This window comes from Nyctereutes procyonoides, unplaced genomic scaffold (genome assembly GCF_905146905.1).
Source record: "Nyctereutes procyonoides isolate TBG_1078 unplaced genomic scaffold, NYPRO_anot_genome, whole genome shotgun sequence".
NCBI lineage: Eukaryota > Metazoa > Chordata > Mammalia > Carnivora > Canidae > Nyctereutes > Nyctereutes procyonoides.
In genome coordinates this window covers 57,072,037-57,095,916 of record NW_026575131.1, presented here as the reverse complement: position 1 = coordinate 57,095,916, position 23,880 = coordinate 57,072,037, and the positions used below count along the sequence as shown (strand labels likewise).

At 61.5% G+C, this 23,880-nt stretch overlaps 2 protein-coding genes across 2 annotated transcripts; one reads left to right on the top strand and one right to left on the bottom strand.

Annotated features, from left to right (window-relative positions):
- Positions 1 to 4,970: 4,970 nt before the first annotated feature.
- Positions 4,971 to 19,983, bottom strand: MOB3A (MOB kinase activator 3A). The gene is made up of 4 exons (XM_055344882.1): positions 19,868 to 19,983; positions 11,285 to 11,817; positions 8,258 to 8,460; positions 4,971 to 6,064 (listed from the first exon to the last, which is right to left on the bottom strand). The coding sequence occupies exons 2-4, from the start codon at positions 11,703 to 11,705 to the stop codon at positions 6,035 to 6,037; spliced, it is 654 nt and encodes a 217-aa protein (XP_055200857.1). The 5' UTR covers positions 11,706 to 11,817; positions 19,868 to 19,983; the 3' UTR covers positions 4,971 to 6,034.
- A 385-nt stretch (positions 19,984 to 20,368) lies between these two features.
- IZUMO4 (IZUMO family member 4) lies at positions 20,369 to 23,029 on the top strand. The gene is made up of 10 exons (XM_055344076.1): positions 20,369 to 20,603; positions 20,778 to 20,858; positions 20,969 to 21,040; positions 21,394 to 21,420; positions 21,517 to 21,592; positions 21,750 to 21,797; positions 21,882 to 21,896; positions 22,158 to 22,175; positions 22,420 to 22,434; positions 22,756 to 23,029. The coding sequence occupies exons 1-10, from the start codon at positions 20,390 to 20,392 to the stop codon at positions 22,844 to 22,846; spliced, it is 657 nt and encodes a 218-aa protein (XP_055200051.1). The 5' UTR covers positions 20,369 to 20,389; the 3' UTR covers positions 22,847 to 23,029.
- The last annotated feature ends 851 nt before the right edge of the window (positions 23,030 to 23,880 follow it).

Sequence of the window (23,880 nt, the reverse complement as noted above, 5' to 3'; positions counted from 1 at the left end):
TCTCCTACCTTAACGGGAGGATCAGCCTGGATCGCTGTATCAGGCGGTTGCGAACTTTTTCTGGAAAAGCCTGTGTGGCTATTTTCAGCTCTGTGGGGCCAAGGGGTCTCTTTGAAGCTGCGGCGCTCTGCCACTGTAGCGCGAGAGCGGCCGCGCCATCGGCCAGGGAGCAGAGCTGCGTGCCCATAAAGCCCTATTTACGGGAACAGGCCGCGGGCTCTTTAGTCCATCCTGATCCACAAGTGATGAGTTTGATTCCGTGACCTAATCTTGTGTCATGCTTTCAAATATTCACCCTTGGGGCGCCTGGGTGGCTCAGTTGGTGGGGCACCCACCTGATCACAGGCCGTGATCTCAGGGTCGTGGGATCGAGCCCCGGTCGGCTCCATGCTCAGCAGGGAGGCTGCTTGAGACTCTCCCTGTCCTTCACCCCAAACCCCTGCTCACGACTGCACACACTCTCTCACACTCTCCAAATAAATAAATATTTTAAGTAAATAAAATCTTAATAAAAAAAAATATTCATCTTAGCTGTTTTCTGAAATCTTGATCTTTTGTGGAGGCTATTTTTCCTGTCTTTGTCTCTCTAGTTAATCAAAAAGGATATATGTTTTACACTTTTTTGGTGATTAACTATGTGTGGGTACAAATATATAAACATATATGCATATATATGCGCATTATATGAGCACACTGCACTTAATTTTGCCAGTTCAGTCATCTGTGCAATGTTATCTATTGATTCTGCTCCTAAAAAAGGATTACGGGGGTCGCCTGGGGGGCTCTGTCAGTTAAACATCTGCCTTCGGCTCAAGGCGTGACCCCGGGATCCTGGGATCGAGTCCCACATCGGGCTCCCTGCATGGAGCCTGCTTCTCCCTCTGCCTGGGTCTCTGCCTCTCTCTCTGTCTCTTTCTCTCTCTCTGTCTCTGTCTCATGGATAAATAAATAAAATCTTTAAAAAACAAAAACAACAACAAAAAACCAGTGAATATATTCAATTAACATGACCTGCAAACGTAGATCTCTGTCTAGAAAATCCGGAGAGAATCAACTTAAGATTCAGAAAAGAAGCCAGTTACTAAATGAAGTCACAAAATCAAGAGACTTCTTACATATCTCAGAACATAATCATTTAGAAAGTACAATGGAAACAAAAGACGCCACGGAAAAACATCTCACTCATAGTAACAACAACCCAAAATAACTAAGAATTAACTTTAAAAGAAATGTGTGGATATGAAATATCCAGAATAGGCACATCCATAGGGATAAAAAGTGGATTCGTGGCTGCCAGGCGCTGGGAGGTGTGGGGAGGGAGTCACAGCTAATAGGGACAGGTTTTTTTTTTTTTTGTTTTTTTTGTTTTTTTTTTTTAGGGTGATGGAATGTTCTGAAATTTGATGGTGATGGTTGCACAGCTGCGCATTGTACCAACGACCACTGAATTGTGTACTTTAAAATGGCAATTTTTACATAATGTCACATATATCCATTTCAAAAATTCTATGAAGAAAAAAGAAAAGGAAGTGCAGTGTGCAGAGCTGCGACACGTGCTGGAAATGACAAAGGGATGGGCGTGGTTGGAGTAAATGGACAGGAGAGGAGAGGTGCGTGAGGCCACAGGGGGCATGTTCCAGAGTGAACCCGGGCCCATGGTGTTTTGCAAATTTACTCTTTTCCACTAAAATCATCAAAGCAAAATTTATTTATTTATTTATTTTTAAAGTAATCCTGAAGTTCATCTGGACTATGACTTAGAAAATAGACCAGAAAATATTAAAAAACAATAATAGTGAAGAATTGATATTGCCGGACGTTGTAAGTACTCTAACTTTATAATGTCCATTAAAAGTGCAGTGGGAGGAGCGAAGTGCTAGGAAATCCAGACACGGAGCACCGCGGGAGTAAGTAACGTCTGTGTCTCTGATCTGTGTGGACGGTCACCCTGTGCGGGAATAGGGGGTTCCTTGTTATTTAAAAAAAATTGTGGGGGACCCGGGTGGCACAGTGGGTTGAGCGTTCAACTCTTGGTTTCAGCTCAGGTCATGATCTCAGGGTCGTGAGACTGAGCCCCGTGTCAGCTCCGTGTGCAGTGGGGAGTCTCCTCTCTCTCTCTGCCCCTCCTGGAGGTGCTCCCCCGTCTCTAAGAAATAAATAAAATAGGGGATCCCTGGGTGGCGCAGTGGTTTGGCGCCTGCCTTTGGCCCAGGGCGCGATCCTGGAGACCCGGGATCGAATCCCGCATCGGGCTCCCGGTGCATGGAGCCTGCTTCTCCCTCTGCCTGTGTCTCTGCCTCTCTCTCTCTCTGTATGACTATCGTAAATTAAAAAAAAAAAATTAAAAAAAAAGAAATAAATAAAACTAAACTAAACTGTGAAACTTATCTAGTGTTTAATCTTAAAAAAAGAAGAAAAAAGTATAGAGAACCAGAGGAAAACAGAGATGATGAATATTTACATAAAGGTTTTCCCAGCCCAAGTCTGTAAGCTTGTCACCAAGGCTAAAAAAACATTAAGGAAAATAATTACCAAAACTGAAAGCTCCAAAAAAGCAGAAAAAGTATGCTGAAATAACCATAAGCAATCTTAAAGATAAACAAGAAACCAGGAGAAATTTGTGTAACACATGACAGATTATATATAAAAAAGCTTTTATAAACAAGCATATTAAAAAGTCTAGGGGACACCTGGGTGCCTCAGTGGTTGAGCATCTGCCTTTGGCTCAGGGCGTGACCCTAGGGTACTGGGATCTAGTCCCGCATCGGGCTCCCCAGAGGGAGCCTCCTTCTCCCTCTGCCTGTGTCTCTGACTCTGTGTCTCCCATGAATAAACAAATAAAATTTTACCAAAAAAAATCGTAAAGCTCAATATGTAAAGAGTTTTTATAAATCAATAAGAAGAGACGACTTCCCAATGGAAAAATGGACAAAAGATATAAATTGGGAATATCAATGGTCAAGATGCAGTGAGGACGTTTTCCTATCAAATAGGTAAATGTCACATGGCCTAACATCCAGCGTTGGGAGGGGGACATAAGGAAACAGGATCCATGAAATGTGCTGATGGAAGCGTACGTTGGTGCCCCTTACTGCAGGCTACGTCACAACTCATCAAAACGCCCCATGACGTGCTGCCTCTGACACGGACGCCAACCCTGGCATTTTACCTATAACCAGAATCGGGGATACTTGTAAAGATTCGACTAGAGGAGAATGTATTGTCACTGATGAGTCCTGGGGACCCAAACGGTGCAGGACTCTGCGTGGAGGGAGGTGTGCATGGGCTTGTGCACACCGCCCGGCTCCTGCAGGCCCCACTGCCCCCCCTCGGTGGCCCCACGCGGCCCCTCCACTCGGGGGTCCGGCGGGAACCAGTATCACAGTCGGACTTAGCCGATGGTTCTTACGATTCGGCCCGTTGGCGCCTTGACTCTGCTTCCGGCAGCAGCTGCTGAGAACAGCAACGGGGGCTGGCGACGCTGCCCGGGGCCTGGGTGCCCAAGGGGCTGGGGGCGTCCCCTGCCCCTGGTGGCTCGGGGTGCAGGCCAGCGTGGGTCTAGGGATGATGCGGCCCCCGGGGGGAAGCTTCCAGCAACAGGGGCTCCTGAGGGGGGACGGCCTCGGCCCGCGGCTCCGTCCCCTGTGGCAGGGCCGCCTGCTGTGTCACGTCTGTGGAAGGGTATGGATTGGTGCCGCGGGGATGACAGCCCCTCGCCGCCGGCTTGTCCAAGCAAGGCCGCCGACACCTGTCCTCCATCACCCTCCCGGCTGCGCAGGTTCTGGGGTGACCTGCCCTGTGAGGGCGAGTGACTCCGGGTGCGGACGGAGGAGCCCTTGGGAGCTGGCCTCCCCGACTTGATTCCCAGGGGCCCAGGGCAAGGGGTGCCAGGCGTCCCGTGCACAGAATGGGGGTCGGAGCCTCCCGGGGCCACAGGCAGGTCACCACCAACTCGGGGCTTAAACTGCTCACACTGATGCTCTCATGGTTCTGGGCTCAGTCCTAGAACCCAGGTGTGGGCAGGATTGGTCACCCCCCACCCCGGGCCCCAGGGAGACCCCCTCCTGCCCCCACACCTTCCAGAGGTGGCCCCTCCCCGGCCCGCAGCCCCTCCTCCGTCCTCACTGCCAGCAGCGCAGGGTCTGCCCACCTCTGGGGCTCCCCCCACAGCCTCCCTCTTGGGGGGACCTGGTGAGGACGTCAGCCCCCCCAGGAACCCAGAGTCACCCCCACGACGGGGTCTCGGACGAGGTCTCCTCTGCCACGTGAGCCCACAGGTCCCAGGTCCCAGGGGAACAGGATGGGGATGTGTTTGGGGGGAAATTACAATTAGCAACAGCTCCCGAATTCTTAGTGGGTTCTGGAAATTGTGGTGCATTTGCAAAATCAGCGGGGAAGGCAACAATGGCCCAGGAGGAGGTCTTGCCAAATAGCCTGGTGGCGGGGAAGCGGCTCCTTCCCACGGGACGGCGCGCCCTCTAGGGGTGACAGCCAGCGCGGCCCGCTCCTGCCCCACCTGCTCCCACTCCCCCCCCCCCCCCCCCGGGGCGCGATTGGCACGGAGAAGGGGCTCTGGGCCAGGGCTGGCTGGCGGCGGCCCAGCCGGTTTGCCCTCCCGATCTGTCCTGCACAGGGACCACGGTTTTCTGGCTCCTGCGTGGGGCGCACAGCAAGACGCAGTGAGAATCCTGTTGAAGGGCCCGGAAAGCCCCAGACGCAACCGGCGGGCCGGGGAGCAGGTGCCGTCCTCACGTTCTCAGCCTGTTTTCCAGGAACCTACATCCCACAGCCCAGCCTGACCCCCCCGGAATCCTCATCGCACGATACTCTGTGCATCGGCTCAGCCACGCGGGGGCACTCGGATGGGCCCCCAGGCCTCAGCATGGGGACAAGGGCTCCCAGGTGACGATGACAGTGACGTGGCCAACACCAGGCCTCGGGCAAGGAGACAGACATGACGACCAGCAGCCCCAGGTACAAAGGCGGCAATTTATTCTGATGCTCGCGCGGGAACACCCGTGGGCAGGGAGGGTGGGGAGAGTCCCCGCCACCTTCCCCGACCCGCTGGGCCGCGGGGACAGCCTGCAGCCCCGGGACACAGTGGTTGCGGTGCTCGGCCGAGGTTCTGCATTGACTACATTCAATCAGACGGTCATCTCGGGTCCTGGGGGGGCTGCCTCGCTGGGCCTCCTCCAGCTGGACCCGGGGCTTTCTAGAAGGACCGAGGCCAAGGTCACGTTAATTGCACTTGCTTGGTGTTGGGTGATGGCACCCTCGCCCCTGCGAGCGTCCCACGCACCCAGAGGTACTCGGAGCCGGTGCAGTCCAGACTGGAAGGGCTGCCTCGGCAAAAGGCCACTGAGGACGCTGCGTGCGGGCGGGGAGGAGGCACGGGCAGGACGGGGCTCCTGTGGTCACTTCCGTGCGGCCCCAGGCAGAGCCCTGGCCACCGCCCCAGTGTCCACGGGAGACGGTGCTGGGGCTGGGGTCCCGTCCCCACACAGGGCCACGCAAACACACGGCTTCCACATCACGTTGTCAGGCATCTGCAGGAAGGCTGACTCCAGCTAAATATTTGGCAAAATTGTAAAGACTGCAGCCTGGGAGAGGGTCCGACAGGAGAGTCACCCCGTGTATTCAGGAGGGGGAGGGGGGCTCACAGGGAGAAAACCCCAATCGTTCATGATCCATGACGGGGCTCAGGGAAGCTGGGGAGCAGGTGCGAGGTCGTTGTGGGCGTCGCAAAGCAGACACAGGGTCACCGGCTGCATGTGGCGGCCAGTCCAGTGGGTCCACGGGGCAAGTGCAAGTGGTTCACAAAGTGGGTTCTCCCAGGAGCTCCACACATAGAACCATGGAGTTCAAGTTCGATGCCTGCCAAGGAGTCAGGCTCAGGGTGGCTGCGTGCAGACCCACGGCGCCGAGCTCGCTCACTGTCGGGGCTTTCTAGAAAGTATGGGTCCATGTTCCAGAGACACGGCCCTCAAGCGTGTCTCCTGGGCAGTGCCTCAGTGACCACGGGGCCGAGGGGCTCTCAGTGGCACATCCGCGCGGTCATCTCTTTCTGTTAACAACAAGCAGGACGTCACGTCACCCTGATACAACCTTTACACCCGGGGACAGCAGCCGCGGGAGTCTGTCCCAACAGACGAACGACAAATGCAAAAAATCTAGGTGTGAAGGCTTCCTGCCACGTTCTTTTCTTTTCTCTTAAAGATTTTACTTATTTATTCCTGAGACCCAGAGACAGGCAGAGACACAGGCAGAGGGAGAAGCAGGCTCCGTGCGGGGAGCCCGATGCGGGACTCGATCCCGGGACCCCAGGATCACGCCCTGGGCTGAAGGCAGGCGCTCAACCACTGAGCCGCCCAGGCGCCCCTCCCGCCACGTTGTACAGGACAGACCCCGGAAGCCGCCGGGCTCAGGGGCAGCGGGCAGATCACCACCCGCTTCGTTTACACATGGCCTGGGGGGGTCATGGCTCCAGCGCATTTCTTCTGCCTCCGCCTGGGGAAGGAACTCAGCATCGGGCGCCTGCTGGCTCCGTGGGCTGAGCACCTGCCTTCAGCTCAGGTCACCGTCCTGGGGCCCTGGGATCGAGCCCAATGCCGGGACCCCTGTCACGGGGGAGTCTGCTTCCCCGTCTGGCCCTCCCCTCGGCTCCTGTACGTGCTCACTCTCTCTTTCTTAAATAAACAAACTCTTAAAAAGAAAAAAAAAAAAGAACTCTGAGCATCGATGTGGGAGAAATAACAAGGAATCAGGATGCTTATTAAGAAAAGAAAACCTGGGGGATCCCTGGGTGGCGCAGCGGTTTGGCGCCTGCCTTTGGCCCAGGGCGCGATCCTGGAGACCCGCGATCGAATCCCACGTCAGGCTCCCGGTGTATGGAGCCTGCTTCTCCCTCTGCCTGTGTCTCTGCCTCTCTCTCTCTCTGTATGACTATTGTAAATAAATAAATAAAAAAAAAAGAAAAGAAAAGAAAAGAAAAGAAAAGAAAAGAAAAGAAAAGAAAAGAAAACCAGGGAGCCCGGGTGGCTCAGCAGTTTGGCGCCACCTTCAGCCCAGGGCGTGATCCTGGAGACCCAAGATCCCGCGTTGGGCTCCCTGCATGGAGCCTGCTTCTCCCTCGGCCTGTGTCTCTGCCTCTCTCTCTCTCTCTCTCTCTCTCTCTCTCTCTCTCTCCCCTCTGTGTATTCTAATGAATAAATAAATAAAATCTTAGAAAAAAAAAAAAACAAGCTGAGAGAGACCCAGCAGGCTCTCGGAACATTGTAGCATTTCCATGCTTGGGGAGATGCCCTATCCCCTGGAACGACCCTGGGACCTCACCTGGGGGGATGTTCTTGACCTTGGGGAACAGTGGCAGCAGCTGGTGGGAACTTGGAGGGCAGCTGCCTGCCGCCCTCTGACCTCACAGGTCTGGCTAAAAGCCCAAAGCAAGGTGCGGGAGCCTTGGGGGAGGGGCCCAGCGAGCCACCCTTGCTGCCTGAGCCGTCCCGTCACCAGGCTGCGGTGGACACGGGTCTAGCTGGCAAATCCACAGCCACAGAGCGGGTTGCCACAGGCTGGGAAAGTGCCTCTGATGGGGATGGGGCTTCTTCTGGGGCGACGGAATGTTCTGGAACCAGAGGTGATGGCTGTAGCCCCTTGTGAATGTACTAAATGCCATTGAACTGTTCAGTTGACAATTTTAACTTAGGTGACTTTTTTTTTTTTTTTACTTATGTGACTTTCACCTCAGTTAGAAACACATCATTGCCTGCTCTCCAGGCAGGAGGCGGGGACGTGGGCAGGGGAGACGGGGCTGCCCAGGGTCAGCACCCAGGCCCCCAGGGTCTCCCGCAGGGAAAGGGGGTGCAGCTGCAGGAAGGAGCAGCCGACTCTGGGGCCCGTCCTGGGATGGCTCTGGGCTATGGGGCGGGGTGACCTTCCTAGGGGGCCCCGAGGGCACAGCAGCCCTAGGATTCAGGGCCTCTGCCTGTCAGGGGTTGGGGGGGACGGGTGGTTCACACACGCAGCCGCATCCCCGCGGAGTAGGGAGCAAAAGCACCAGACACAAGCCCGGTGGGTGGATCCCGTGTGCCGGAATCCAAGTGGCCACACCACTGTCGCCGTGTCACAAACTTGGGCCCAGACCCAAAGAACCTGCCTCCGCTTCCCTTTCTCCATGTCAGGCTACCCACCAAGCCGGGTATCCGGGCCCTGGGGACCCCCATGTCCCCCGCCGCCCCCGCCGGATGCCTGCCCTGCTCACCAGTGGCTCCAGCTCTTTGGTGTCGATGAGGCCAAACTCCTTGACGAAGTAGTAGAAGTGCTTGTAGCAGGTGTTGACGTGCGCCTCGGAGCCCATCTGCGCGATGCGGTCAAAGTGGTGGATGTAGACGTGCACGAAGACGCGGAACAGCCGGGACAGGATCTTCTTCACCACCTGCAGGAAGTTCTTGGGGAACGGCGTGCCTGCACACAGGGCGGGGGTCAGGGAGGCTGCGGCCCCCCCGGGCCCCACTGCCCCCCCCCGGGTTCTGGGCTGTGCGCTTCTATTCCTAGCTCTGCTTGCTCTTCTTAATTGAACGGGACGACCCACAAAAACATGTTTCCTGACGTCTGATACTCCTCACGCGGGGTCTGCCCGCCTCAAGTGCATCTTCACAGCATCATCTACGTTCGAGCATCGACGCAGCTTCGCTGTGCACGTGTACGTGTGCTCACTCCTGCCATGGAGCTTAAGGAGTGTCTTCCTCACTTCCCTTCCTTGTGGTCAAACGCCCCGACCAGGGGAGCCCCCGTGCCAGCCCCTCTGGCAGCCTGTGTGTCAGGCGCCCCCATGCTCCTTTCTGCACCCCCTCAATCCCTCAATCATGTGACTTCGTCCTATATAGACAGGGTGCAGTCGGCACCACCGGGTGGGTGCCCGGGACCGGAAAGAACACACTGGCCCCATCGTGACTTGGGGGCTGGGGGGCTCATGGGCTAACAGCCCAGGGGCAGCACACGCGATCTGGACAACAGTGTGCTCATCAGGGCGCACGGGGACGTCCACCCCCCACAGTGGGGCCCAGGTGGCTGCTCTCCACTGGGGGAGGTCTGACCTGACGTGTGTGGAACAGAAGGCGAGCGGGAAGGCGACGGTGCTCCGTGAGCTGTGAGACAGGCCCAGCCTGACCCTGTGCCCTCTCGTGCCCCCCGCCCACCCCTTCCTCCGTAGCTGGGCCCAGATGGCCGCTCCGCCCTAGCAGGGGTGCCTGTGTGCAGCTCGTGCTGACAAGCATCTGTGAAGGGCGACCAGGTCCAGTTCCCAGGCCACGAACCCCCTGGACGGTTTGTCCGGCATCACTGAGAGCTGTTTTCCCCGCCACTCAATTCTGCAAGGATGAACCCTGATGGTCGTCCTCGACCCACATTTGTGGGCACCCGAGGAGCAGCTGCTGAAGGCCGTGGGGTGGGCCAGCCACCTCCAGGGGCCCTGGTCCAAGGCCACCGCCCTGCACCTCTCTCCTAGCACAGGACTCCCCGGCGGCGATCCCGGGTAGCCTGGCTTGGATGGGCTCAGAGTAGACTGTTCCAGGACGCCACTGCACACGCTCACAGTGGTCTCTTGTGCAGGGGTACAAACCTGGCCCCCCACTTGCTCTTATAAATAAAGTTTACCTGGAACACAGAGCCCTGTTTGTAAATTGCTTCTGGTGGCTTTTGGTCTACACTGCAGATCTGAGTGGTTAAGACAGACTGTCTGGCCTGTGAGGCTGGAAAGATTTGCCAGCTGGTCCCCATGAGAAGAGTGAGAAGTGTGCCAGCCGCTGGCCTGACACGACGAGGTCTAAGGGGTGTACAGGCGGGAGCAGAAGCAACACGGGAGCTGCACTGAACGTGGACCCGTTCTCTCTGCCCGGCCACACGGTTCTTGGCAGTGGCACAGACAAGAAGCGGAGAGACACGGTTGTCTGTCGGAAGCACGTCGTTCTGAATGCCTGGCTGGGGTCCTGAAACAGGGCTGGCAGGGGTGGCCCAGGCCAGGCAGGCCCCCGACACGGGCGCCTGGGGAACAAGCGCTGCGCGAGGCCGGCAGCCTGGACTCAGAGTCCCGCTGCACAGCCGTGTGCCACCTGCCAGTTCCTCTTCTCTGCCTCTCCCCAGCATCCTCTTTGGTAAACTTGGAATTCACCTTCCCCGGGTGCGGGGCAGGCTGGGCATCTCGAGTTCTAGGGTGCCGACCCCCGAGGACCCGGTGGGACTCGCACGGGGCCTAGCAAGGCTGGGAATCAAATGACACAGCCTCCGGGGCTCCCCATGGACCCGGCGACCTGAAGTAGGGACTGTTGGGAATCCCGGGCCGGGGGTGGCCTCTCCCTGGATAGTCCCTGGAAAGCCTCTGCCAGCGTCAGCCCTTCCGCGGTGCAGATGCTGAGTGAGGGCCCAGGGGAGGAACGAGCGGGTGCAGAGCTAGGCCTGAGACCTGTCTGCCCAGCCGGGGTTCAGGGGTGCCATGTCAGTGCTGATGGTGACAGAAAGCCACGGCTGTGGGCGGCTCCTGGTGCCACTGTCACAAACCACCACCGGCTGAGCGGCTTAAAGAACTCACGTGCATCTCTCACGGTTTCCAGTCAGTGTCACTGGGCTGAGGCTGAGGCACCGCAGGACGGTTCCCACCAGAGGCGCCAGGGGGAACCCGTGCCCCTGCTGCCCTGGGAAGCTGCCGGCATTCCTAAGCTCATGGCCCATCCTTCCTTCCCCACTGTCCTACCACCTTCTCCCCTCGCGTGTCCAACCTCCCTCTGTCTTCCTCTTACAAGGACCCTTTGATGACATCCAGAGTCATCTCCTGTCTCAGGGCCCTTAACCTAAAGAAGAATGTGTCCACCACACGTGAGCACATCCCTCGCCTTTGAGCAGGAGCAAGGTGCCCACACACGCTGGCCCGGGGATGGACCCCGAGCCCACGATGCTCAGGGAGGGCGCCAGACCCAGAAGGACGCCTCCTGCAGGACCCCACTCCCAGGAGGTCCCCAGAAGAGGCCCATCCACAGAGACAGAGGAGATGGTGGGAGCCAAGGGTGGGGTGGGGGGCGGGGATGATGGCTGATGGGGATGCTATTGGGGTGGTGGAATGTTCTGGAACTAGCAGTGATGGTCTGCACAACTCTGCGAACATATTATAAATGCCACTGAACTGTACACTTTAAATGGGTAGACGGCGGGCATGTGAATCCTGGCTCGACGTGAGAGCGAGTGGGGCCTGCCCTTCCCGGTGCCCACGTGGCCCGCCCCGGCCACTCCGACTCACCGACGTGGGTGGGGAAGAGCTCCTCGTTGTTGATCTGCACCTCGATCCAGTCCATGAGCAGGTCCATGTAGCGGGGGGCCGAGAGCGCCGTGGGCTTGCGGAACTGGTGCTCGTCCTGCCAGCGGTACTCGTACTTGGGGCCGCCCGACATGATCGGGCAGGACTGCTCCGTGCACCCGTCGCCGATGGTGCCGTAGATGAGGTTGACGCGGTTGAAGAAGTCCACCACGTGCACGGCCACCCAGTCGTTGAGGTCCTCGCCCGGGGGCAGCTGCACGGCCAGCTTCAGGTCCAGCCCGGCATTCAGCGACGCCTGTGCCTTCTTGTGTAGCTCGAAGCGCTGGGTGCCCGGCTCAAACTTGCGCTTGGGGCGGAAGGTCTTGTCCTTGTTGAAAACTTGCTTCAGGAAGGGGTTGGACATCTCGGCCCCCTTCCCTGGCGATGCCTCTGTGGAGGGGCCCAGGCAGGACGACCGTGTCAGGCAGGCGCTGCAGCGATGGGAGACTTGCTGGACCCCACGGCTTCCCGGAGACCTGGAACACGGAAAGGGGAGGAACCGTCACCTGCTTCTGGAAACCCTGCTCTGTAAGGACTAGGAGGCGGATCGGGGGCTCCCAGGACTTGTGACGTTCAGTCCACCAAGGGGGCCCCAGTTGCTCCACAGACAAAATGGTCCGTGGCAGGTCCCCACTGCCTCAGACCAGAAGATGCAGAGACAGCTCCCAACAGGCCGGAGCCGGTGGATCCTCCCCACGCCCGGAGGCGTTCTCGCACAGCAGCAGGGGCTGGAGATCCGCAGACACCAAGGGAGAGCGCGGCGGGTCAGCGGCGCCCTCCGTGGACAGTCGTCTATGTCCCTGCGGCCTGCAGACGGGACCTCATTTGGAAGAAGGTCTGTGCGGACACGATCAGGGATCTCGGGCTGCGTGCCTCCTAGATCACACAGGTGTCCCTGGTGCGATGACAACCGTCCTTATAAAAGGAGACACAGGCGCATGGCAGACAGCTGCACGAGGGTGGAGGCGCCAGGGGGGCCGGCACTGCCAGAGCCAGGCGCAAGCCCGGAGCACTGTCCCCACGGCCTCCGAAGGGCCCAGTCCTGCCCACAGCCTGGCCGGGGGTCTGGCCTCCAGAGTTGGGAAAGGAGAATTTCTGTGTTTCTGCATTGCACCCTAATCTCCCCGCTGCACCGGGGCCCACCCTCATCTCGCCACCCGAGGATGTGTGCAGAGCCCCCATTCCCGACGGGTGGACTGGAATTCTAGGGGGACACTCTCCACTGCAGGGCCCATTCCAGAAGCCTGGACAAGCCCATCTGCTCGTGTTGTCTGACCAACACGGGACCACGACGGACGCCCACCCTCACTGGTTTCCCTGGGACGAGGTCCTGCCGCGAGAGCCCACCCCCCGCCCCTCCCTCCGCCGTCTCTCTGAGCTGGGTCCTCCTCTGTTCCGTGGGGACAGTACCCGGCTCACGTCAGAGAGCGTGAAGGATGAGGTGGGGCGCATGAAGTGGTGGCTGGGCTCATGCTGGGGATGCAGCCACCCTGCCGGGCCGGGTGTGCTCCCCACCCTGCCACGGTGGTGCCGCCCCCCGCCCCGCTCCCGGAAGTGTGCGGTGCACTGGGACGGCGGGGGCCGGGGTTAGGGGGGCCGGATGCCCCAGGGGCTGGCGGGGTGGGGGTCTTGGGAGTTCACCGGGGGGAAGGTGCAGAAGGGGAAGTGTGTGGAGAGTAGGAAAGAGGAAGGGCCCACCCGTGGCCCCACGCCACATCGTGCACCTGCACACGTGCAACCATGTACGTTAGTCAGTGCCCACCCCGCTTCTCTGCTTAAACGGTGGGGTTCATTCCTCTAACTCGGGCCTGGCGGGTAGTGCCCCTCCAGACCCAGCACGGTGCCGGTGCCGGTGCCGCAGCAAATTACCGCAGACCCAGAGCTCCTACCAGCCCAGCTGTAGTATCAGAAAGTTCCGGAGGCTCCACATCTGAAATGGGACTCCCGGGGGCTCCTGCCTCTCCGAGTCCAGAGGAGGCCCTGCACCCTCCAACCTCTGCTTCCCTCATCACACCTGCTTCTGTGGGGACGCCCCTTACCGCCCAGAACCAGGGCGGCCCCGCAGAGAGCGCCGGCTCGACGCCGGTCCTGCTGAGGGAAGAGCATGAGAGCCCGGGCGCTGCCAGGCCAGGTCCAGGGACCCCAGGCCCAGACTCCTACGGGGCCCGGTGAGCGCCCGCAGTGGCCCCGGGGCAAAGACGACGGGCTGACGACAGGTGCCCTGCTCCCAGCAAATGGGCAGTAGGAGCTTCGCTGGGACACCCGCAGGCGCCGCCCCGAGAAGACACCCTGAGAGCCCGCGCTGCTGGCGGGGAGGACGGAGGGGGGCTGCGGGCCGGGGAGGCAGTGCCTGTGGACGCGGGACAAGGCCGGGCAGGTCTTCCTGGGGCCCCGGGGGGACCAGCCCCGTCCACGGCATTTTGAACTTGTGACCTCCAGAACCGCGGGATAACAGATCTGGGTTCCTTTAGGGCCATGGAACTTGTGGTCACTGGTTACAGCAGCCCCAGGAAACTGAGGAGCCAGTTGTCACTGGCTACGCACGACCGCCTGATGAGCAGCGACGTCAGCCAGGCCCGGTTACTCGTGGGCCGGGGTGTCCCCTTCTCTGCGCCGAGCGGCCAAGCCCGCCTGAGCAGCCTGAACCACAGGGACCCCGAAGGTGAGCCCGGGGACGGAGGCGCGGCCAAGGACAACAGGAGCCCCGGGGAAGGCGAGGGAACCACCGCCCCCCGGGAATGGCTGTAAGCACCGAGGACAATCGCCGGCGCTGGTGAGGACGTGCAGAAATCGGAAACGGGGAGCACGGCTGTTGCGGGGAACAGCCCAGGGTCAGGCGGAGCTACCCCAGGGCCACCCCGAAGGCGACGGCGAACATCCACACGGAGACTCGTGCACACACGGTGGCAGCGGCACAACTCACGTTCTCACCAAAGGCTGGAGACGACCCCCACGTCCCGCAACGGGTGAACACACGAACAGGCCTTGTCGGCCACGTGAGCAGGGGTGAGGCCCCCCCTACGCCGCCCCGGGGACGGACCCGAGCCCCCGACGCTCAGGGAGGGAACAGGAGTCCCCATGGGTGTGAGTCCACGTGTGTGACACGTCTTGGACGGGCTTGTCCACAGGCGGGGGGGGGGGGTGGCGGGAGGGGAGTGACGGCTGACGGGGATGGGCTCCCCCGGAGTGACAGGATGGCATGGAGGCAGACGGCGGCGGTGGTTGTGCAAGGCTGGGGACGTCCTGAAAATGGAGCTGTGTGTGTCAGTGAGTGGGCTGCGGGCTACGTGGGTCTTGTCTAACGGGGCTGTGACTACGCGGTGGGCAAAGGGGCGGGAGAAGAGCCTCCCTCCCGGGCCTAAGTGACACACTCTGGGCCCAAGCCGCTGCCACCCCTGCTCACTGGGCCCATGACGGGGAAGGCGTGGGCGCGGGTGGCAGAGGAAGCACCCCGTGAGGACCAGCGGGGCGGCTCCCGGCAGCCCCAGCTCCGGAGCAGGAGGACGCGGGCCTGTCAGCAGAGCGTGGGGGCCTCCCTCCCCACGGCTGGCTCTGGCCGCCGCCACCACGTCCTGCCACCTCAGCTGACCCCTGACAGGCACTTCCCGGGACCCTTGGAGGAACGCGGCAGACACACTTCACGGGAGGGAGGATGGGCCCCTACTGGCTCGGCCCCCTGGGCCCTGCGGACATGGGGGGGGTCGCCCCGGCTGAGACCCCGTATGGAAGATAGTGACTCAGCGCTACCCCGCTGAGGAGGAGTTAAGTGGCGGGGACAGGGACGAGCCAGAGCGGGAACCTGGGCGCGTGGGTGAAGCCAGCCTCCTCTGCCAGGCCACACCCGGCGCAGTGAACCACCTGCCCATCACGCAGGCGTCCGTCGCCGCCCCCAGGCCAGCGTCAGGCGCTGTCCGCTGCCCCCCCCCCCCCCGCACCTCCGCACGGCCTCTACAGAACTGCACGGGTGCCTCAGGTCCAGGGCCCCGGGCCGCCTACCCTCCCTGGTGTCGGTGGATGGGCACAGCCCGGGGCACCCAGAGCCCCACGGCGGGAAGGTGGCGCCTGAGAGCGCAGGGCAGTGGCCCAGGACCAGGACCCCTCACACCGCGGCGGCTGTGCTGGGCAGGCCGGCGGTGATCCCCGGGGCCCCCTGAGACCAATAAGGCCCAAGGGGCCTGCATACCTGTCCCGGAGGTTAACCTGCAAACCTGGCCACGCTTAGGCCACTCTGGCGCAGGTAAAGGGCCAGCGTCCTCCACTGGGAGGGCAAGTCACCTCTGCTCCAGCCGCCTGACAGCAGGGCTTGGCCACTTCCCCATCCCAGGGCTTACTTCAACCTGCAAACACCCTCCGCCTGAGAGACGAGGTGGGGGTTGCGTCCCTGTCCAGCCGCTCCTGCGCATCGACTCGCTTCCGGGCCCCTTATGTAACCCCAAGCTGAGCCGCACCCTGACAGCCGCCGCGGACGGGGGAAAGTGCCACCCACCAGTGCCCGCTGGGGCCTCTCGTCCTGGGGCCTGTCGGACATGGCTCCGGGGCCTCAGCCGCAACCACAGCACCTGGGGACCTGAGACTGGAGGGCAGAAGCAGGCTTGGGGGGGGGTGTCTCCGTGCGGGGACCAGACGCGCCCCAGGGCAGTTCTGGAAGTTGGGCCCAGGCAAGGGGGGGGGGCGGCTCACAGGGCTCCTGCCCTTGGTCTCTTCTCAGAAAGTGCAGGTTTTTTTAAGCGAAGCAACCATTTTCTAGGAAACTTCCCCGATGTCCAGAATCCCCCTCAGGAGCAGGTTTCTATGGGACGCAGACACCCCGCGGCCTGGAGGTGACCCCACATTGCCAGCCCCATCCTGGTTACCGGCTCTTCCCGGGCGCCGTCCTCGGTGGGACAGGCCTGTTGGGGCTCAGGGCTCTGCTGATGGCCAGGTTCTTCCCTCGGACATGTGCCCGGCGGTACTTAGAAACTTCTAGACTGATGAAGATGACAAATTCCCCGGCTCCAACACACGCCCTCTGCCCCCCCCCTTTTTCTTCTGAAAACCAAACAAAGCACAGTTCCTCCAGGCAGCTGCCTTGCATGACCTCCCGGGGAGGCGCTGCCACTTCCTTCCGGTGCCTCTGCATCCTGTCTTGGCCACTGACGCACCCCGCACCCCCCACTACGGGGACCCTGCCCTGGGGCCGGGGGAACGGGAGGGGACAGGCCCCAAGCTCAGAGGCCGGCCCCTGGGCACGGTGGGTGGGAGGATGCTCTGGGGCCCCGATCTGTCCCGTCCCAGAAGGCCGCCCCCCATAGCTGCGGTTTAAATGTCAGCCCTGCTCCCCGGGGGGAAGTCCCCCCGCCGTCCTGCAGGACCACAGAGGGTGCCGCCTGCCGCCCCGCCAGGGGGGTGGTGCTCTACTGGCATTAGGCCCTCATGTCTTTGCTTCCGGGCTCAAGTTCCCCAATCTGTGATGCAGGAAGGCAGGAAGCGGTTTGCTGAGACCACTGCAGGCCAGGTGCTCTCAAGGGGTCCTACGCGGTCCCGCCCTCCTGCGGATCCTCTTATTTTATGACCCGCTGTGATACAATTCATGTACCACAAATAACTTTTAAAGTGTACAATTTGATGGTTTTAGTAAAATCATAGGGCAGTGCAACCATCACCATAATTCTAGAACATTCTCCTACCTCCAAAGAAACCCTGTGCCCATCAGCAGTGACTCCCCATCCTTCTCTCATGGGTTGAATCCTGTCTCAGGGGTGGGGGTGGGGGACAGAAGGCAGATGAAAGGCGGCAAGCCACCAGGGCCGCCCCCGTCGGCTGAGGAGCCGCCGCACCTCTTCGGGGGCCTGGCCTGGGGTCTCGCATGTCTCAAGGGGCAGGGCAGGAGCAGCAGAGCCTATGCCAGTGACTAACATCAGGACACCCGGGACACGCATTCGCCGCTGAGAAGACCCTGGTCTGAGGGGACACAGCACGTCCACTCCCGGCCACCCTCTGTCCAGGGTGCTGCGCCCGCCACTCTGCCCCCGGGGACGCTGGGCCACGTATGGGGACCCCCAGGGTACTCCAGGCATCAAGCGTTCAGCTCCCACAGCCCTAATGACCCCCTCCCCGCAGAGACAGACCCCACCACGCACGCCTTGTTCTGGTCTCAGGAGACGCAGCAACGCCCACCTCCTTCCCAGAACCTGGATTCTGAAGCTGCTGTTGCCTCTTTTCGGCTTAAGCAGTCTGAACCTCGAAATTCTAGGAAATGAGGAACAGGGCTCTCCAGCTGGGGCATGTCTTGAACTTCCCCGAGAAAAAGCCCAGGCTCTGAGCCGGCTGCTCGGGGAATTTCTGCTAAAGCTCCGTTTGATGAGGCGCTAGAGAAGGGAGAGCAGCTCCCGGAAACCCGATCGATGGCTGACGCCTGTCCTGGCTGCGCGGCGTTGGTACACACGGAACAAACAGACTGAAAATCGTTCGGAAAAAAAAAAAGTCCAGGAACTGAACTAGCATTTCTGAGGCCTCCCTGAGGAACTAAAATAACCACTTTTGCTTCTGCCGAGAGAGAGAGAGAGAGAGAGAGAGAGAGAGAGAGAGAGAGAGAGAGAGAGACACGGAGGTTCACCTAGAACTCAACTCCCGGTTACATGGGTGCCGGGTTCGCAAACACCGCACTCAGCTTTTTGAGCGACGTAAGGGTGATACGGCCGTGCTCTCCCTTCAGAGAGGTTCAAATAAAACCCCTGAGCCAGACACAGACATGGAGGGGATGCCACACACCCCATGGCTCCAGGTCTAGGACCTTCTGGAAAAGGCAGAGCCGTGGAGGTGGTGACAGGGCCCACAGTGGCTGGGGAGGGGGGGTGTTTCGGTGGAGCAGGGGATCTGTAGGGCTGGGGCCTCCTCTGAGCCACGCGGTGACGGTGGCTCGGTGTCTGTGACATTCATGCAAATCCACAGGGCGTGCAGCAGTGACGGTGAACCCCGGTCACCTGCGGGCTGTGGCTGGTAATGTCCCGATATTGGTCATCACCTGTCACACATATCAGGCTCTGGCGGGGATGCTGGTAATGGGAGAGGCTGTGCATTTACGGGGAGATGGGGCCTGGGGGAACTTCCACCCCGTTTTGCGGTAAACCTAAAGTTGCTCCAAAAAATAAGCACAATTAAAAAAAAATTATAACAGCAAAAAAAAAAAAAATCATAGCCAACACCAATTCAACTACAATACACCCAGCACTGGGTTAAATCCTTGAGTAGCTTGCCCTGTTTAAGACTAAAGCCACAGAAGACAATGAATCCTGCGAAAGCAGGACATACGTTTGTGGAAGGAATGTCACAGAAAACACTAGGAATATTACCTGCACCAAAGGCATAACTTAAAATTTTCCAGTAGCCTTGCTATAAAGTGAAAAAAGTACAAAGAAACAGGTGAAGTTAACACTAATAGTGTATCGCATTTGACCGAAAAACAACAAAATGTCATTTCAACACCTCCTGGAAATTGAAATTATCACCGACGTTTTGACTTCAAAAAAAAAAAAAATGTGCTCTGTGTCTGGGACTTGGGGTGTCTGTGGCACCTGCCGGGCGCCCTGATTAGCTGAGGCGGGCTTGAAGGGCTGTAGCCACACGTGGCCAGTGGCTGAGGCCGACAGCTCCGCTCTGGAGGGGTGAGTGAGAGGGGAAGGCACACAGCAGGAGCTGGCTGTCTGCAGGGTGGGGGCAGCCAGGACGCCCACTAGCTCACCCATGGTCAGTCGATGGGTCCAGGGTGTTCTGAGAACAGAGCCCGACAGGTGACCCCAAACACCCGGGGACACAACCAGTCCTCGGCACGTCAACTGGGCAGTCGGGGAGGCTGCAGGCCCTGCCCTGAGGACCGCCAGGTATGGCCGCAGGCTCGGCTCACCCCCTAAAACAGGCGAGTAAGGGCCCTGAGCTCCGTGTGCGGAGAGCGGGGAGCAAGGAGGCCTGGCTGGGGCCGTGTGTGGGCGGCCCCAAAGTCACCGAGTGCAGGCAAGCACTGCCCCCACCCGCGGTCGCCACCCCCAGAGGACCCGGCCTCCCGCCACCCGCGGTCGCCCCCCAGGACCCGGCCTCCCCCCCCCCCCCGCCCGCGGTCGCTCCTCCGGAGGACCTCGCCTCCCGCCGCCCGCGGTCGCCCCTCCCGAGGACCCGGCCTCCCGCCGCCCCGGTCGCCCCCTGAGGACCCGGCCTCCCCCCCGCCCGCGGTCGCCCCCTGAGGACCCGGCCTCCCCCCCGCCCGCGGTCGCCCCTCCGGAGGACCTCGCCTCCCGCCGCCCGCGGTCGCCCCTCCCGAGGACCCGGCCTCCCGCCGCCCGCGGTCGCCCCACCGAGGACCCGGCCTCCCCCCCGCCCGCGGTCGCCCCTCCGGAGGACCTCGCCTCCCGCCGCCCGCGGTCGCCCCACCGAGGACCCGGTCTCCCCGCCGCCCGCGGTCGCCCCCCGAGGACCCGGCCTCCCCGCCGCCCGCGGTCGCCCCCCCCGAGGACCCGGCCTCCCCGCCGCCCACGGTCGCCCCCGAGGACTCACCTGCGGTCACGCCCCACCAGCCGGCGGCGCTCGCGGCTGTCCGGTGTCCGGCGTCCTCCGCCCGGTCCCGTCCGCCGCCGACGAGAACAGCGCGCACCGCCGGCCGCCGCCGCCCCGCCCAGGCAGAGGAACTTCCGCCACCGGCCGGGGCCTCCCCGGAAGCGCAGCCAAAGGGGGGCGAGGTCCAGAGAAGGGGCGCCCCCGCCGCCGCGCTCTCCTGTTGCCGGGCAACCGGAAACGGGTCGGGACGCCATTGGCTGGTGCCCGCGGCCTAGGGGCGGAGCTTGCGCGGTGCCGGGAAGGCGGAGCGGGTCCTCCGGCCTGCGCCAGCCCGGGAGGAGGAGCTTGCGCGTGCCATGGGCGCATGCGTGGGGCGCGGCCTGGGGGCGGGGCGGAGCGTCATGGGGCGGGGCGGGGCCTGCGTGGGCGGGGCCGGCCGTTGTCCGTTGAGGGGCGGGGCCTGCGCCGGGGGCGGGGCGCGGGGGGCGCCGTTGGTTGGCGGGCGGCGGGCGCGGGCGGGCCATGGCCCTGCTGCTGTGCCTCGGCCTGACCGCGGCGCTGGCCCGCGGCTGCCTGCACTGCCACGGCAACTTCTCGGAGAAGTTCTCTTTCTACCGCCATCACGTGAACCTCAAGTCCTGGTGGGTGGGCGACATCCCCGTGTCGGGCTCGCTGCTCGCCGACTGGAGCCGGGACACCATGAAGGAGCTGCACCTGGCCATCCCCGCGGAGATCAGTGAGGGCGGGTGGGGGCTGCGGGGGGCGGGGCCTCCCGGGCGCGCCCCCTCCCCGCCCCCCGGCCCCGGCCCCGGCCCTGGCCCCGGCCCCGGCCCCCGCCCCCGGCCCCGGCCCCGCCCCCCGGCCCCGGCCCCGGCCCGGGCCGCTCACCTGCGCCTCCTCCCGCCCCCAGCCCGGGAGAAGCTGGACCAAGTGGCGGACGCCGTGTACCAGAAGATGGACCAGCTGTACCAGGGGAAGATGTATTTCCCCGGTAAGGGGGCAGGGGGCGGCCGCCACGCGCGGGAACCGGACGGCTCCCCTCCCTCCGCCCGCCGCCGCCGCCTGACCTCCCTCCTGCCCACCCGCCCACCCGCCCACCAGGATATTTCCCCAACGAGCTGCGAGCCATCTTCCGGGAGCAGGTGCATCTCATCCAGAACGCCATCATCGAAAGTGAGCAATGGAGGGCCGAGGGGGTTCGTGGTGGGGGACGGCCACTGTATTATTTCAGGAGTCCCTTGGAGGCTGGGGCTGGAGGGACATGAATGAATGGGCCCGCGGGCACCCGAGGGGAGAGGGGCAGCTCCCCGAGGCAGGGTCCCCCTTCGATCCCGTAGGCAGCGGCAAGGTCCCTTGGATAAACCCGGCGCCTCCCTGCCACCTCCCCCTGCCCGGGCCTGGAGGCCTGGGTGAGTAGTGCTGCCGCCCTGCCCCAGGGCAGTTGGCTCCGTCCCAGGCTGGGCCACCCGGGGTGAGCCTTGGGGAGGGCAGGAGCTAGGGACAGGTCGGTCCTCTTGTCCCCACAGGCCGCATTGACTGTCAGCGTCACTGTGGTGAGTGAGCCCCCGTGCAGCCCGGAGGACCCAGTGGTGGTGGCGGCCCTGGAGGCCGAGGCGGGGGAGCCCGTGGCTGCCTCTCCTGTGTTGCAGGCATCTTCCAGTACGAAACCATCTCCTGCCTCAACTGCACTGACTCGCACGTCGTCTGCTTTGGCTACAACTGCGAGTAGGGCTCAGGCTGGGGTGGGGACGGGCTTGCCAGGGATCCTCCTGACCCTCTGTGGCCTTCCAGTCCCCGGGGGGGGGGGCGCGGTGGGGGCCTGTCCGTGAGCCCTGGGTTCTGGATCCGGGGCCTCCCCATCTCCACGCCCGTGTGCCCGCAGGTCGTCAGCACAGTGGGAAACAGCCGTACAGGGCCTCCTCCTTTACATGTGAGTTGGGGCAGCTGGGCTCTGGGAGGGCACTGTGACCTCCAACTCTGGCGTTACCTGATTCCAACCCTGCTGTCATTGTAGAAATAAGTGGCACAAGTAAGTCCCCTGTCCCCAACCACAACGTGAGTTTTATCAGAGGCAGTGCGCTTGTGAGTCCTGGTGGGTGAGTATGTGCCAGGGCAGCCACAGGAGGCAGTACCTGGCTGGCCCCATGCTCAGGACCCCAGCTGCACAGGGGGCAGGACAGTGGCCAGAGCTGGGGAGGGCCCCCCCATGATGGATCTGGCCCAGTGGAGGGACCAGGGGGCCACAGGCCCTAAAGCTTGAGGCTAACTGGGACTCTGTGGTGTATTTCAGACAGGACACCAAAACAAGGTAAGTGCCCCACTTGCCTCCCCAAAACCCTGGCTGGGTCTTCTGAAAGGGATGTGGGACAGTCAGGAAAGGGGTGGAATGGGGGCCTCCCAGTTGGGGACAGACAGGGACAGTTGGACAGGGCAGTCACAGCCGGCAGGGATCTCTGTGCACCTGGGACAACCCCGATGTCACCTCTGCAACCACACCCAAGTGATCAGTTCATCAATAAACATCAGCTGCTTCTCCTCCTGACGACGCACAGAACCACTCCAGCCTTGTGAGTGGCCCAGAGGGAAGCAGGCTGTGAGGCCCCGGGTGGGTTCTGCCGGCGGGGGGGGGGGGGGGGGCTCCATACCGAAGGGTTGAGCCTAAGCCAGAGATGAAAACCCAATGGCCAATTTCCCCAAGGGCTGCCCCCCACTTTTGCAGCTTGTGGTGGGAGTCTTGGGTGTGACCCCAGTGCTGGCCAGGGCCTCCATACTGAGCTTGGAGGGTTTTGTCTGCGGCGCCCCAGGCCTCCAGCGAAGACCCTGGGCTGGGGGGCCGGGGGGGCAAGGCAGGTGCAGAAGGGCTGAGGGCACCCATGTCTCCCCAACAGTCTGATATCACCAAGCTTCACATGTCTTGAGCCCCCACACTTGGCCAACCTGACTCTAGAAAATGCTTCCGAGTGCCTGACCCAGCACTGATGACCACCGGGTTTGCCAGAGCGGCCCTAGCCTTGAGGTGGAGCCAGACTCAGCTGGACTGTCCCAGCCTGACCCCATGGAGCAGGCCTGCCGCTGCCTCGAGCCCCTGCACTCCCATCAGAGCCTGGGGCTGGGCCGGGAGCAGTGTGTGGCTTTGTCGGGCGGGGTCACAGAGCTATTAGATGCAATGATTAAATGTCCCTCACATTTCTCATCACCGCGCATCCTTGTCCAGGGAACGGGGGCTGGGGCCCCAGAGATGTCCACGCCTGTTTACCGCAATCCGTCTGAACACAGCTGGGCAGACTTTCTGCATGGAACCAAGCTTGTGGAGCCGGGTGGGTGCTCCTGAGGACTCCTAGCGAGCCGCAGTTTGGTACAAACCAGGGCCAACTTTTGTGCCTCTTGGGGTTCACGCCCCATTGCACTAAACTTGAGCCATGGGAGCACAGGAGTCCACCTGTGTCCTCTCCTTCTGCAAACCCTCCACGTGGGTTAAGAGAGATGGGCCCCAAATGGCATGATGTAGACAGACGAGCAGGGACTTGGGAACTAGGGTCCTACCAGGACGCAGCCTAGTGCCTGGAAGGGCTGCCACAGCGGGTCCATGCAGGTCAGGAAAGTTGCACAGGGCACCTGAGAATGACGTCCTGGCAGCTGTGCAGAACAGTCTCCTGGGCCAAGTGCTCGTCCGAGGGGATGGGTGTTGGGAGCGAAGGCTGGTTAGCTAGCGGGGCCAGCAGAGCCCTTGCCGCGTCACTGTGGGGTGTGCCCCTCCAGGCTTACCTTTCCTGGCCCTGGGGAGGGAGGTGAGGGCCAGCAAGGGATCTGGCCTGAATATGTGACATGTGGCTTTTTTCCACTGAGAAGAGTGAGAAAGCCTTGTGGCTGGTGTTTGGGGCAGGTGATTCTCAAACAGGGACACTGGTGGAAGGTGGGCTGCCGAAGGCCGGTCTCATGAGGGCACCCCAAGCCGGGAATTGTCTGGGCCTGGGCTCCGCACTCTCCAGCGTGGGACTCAAGCTCGACGAGCC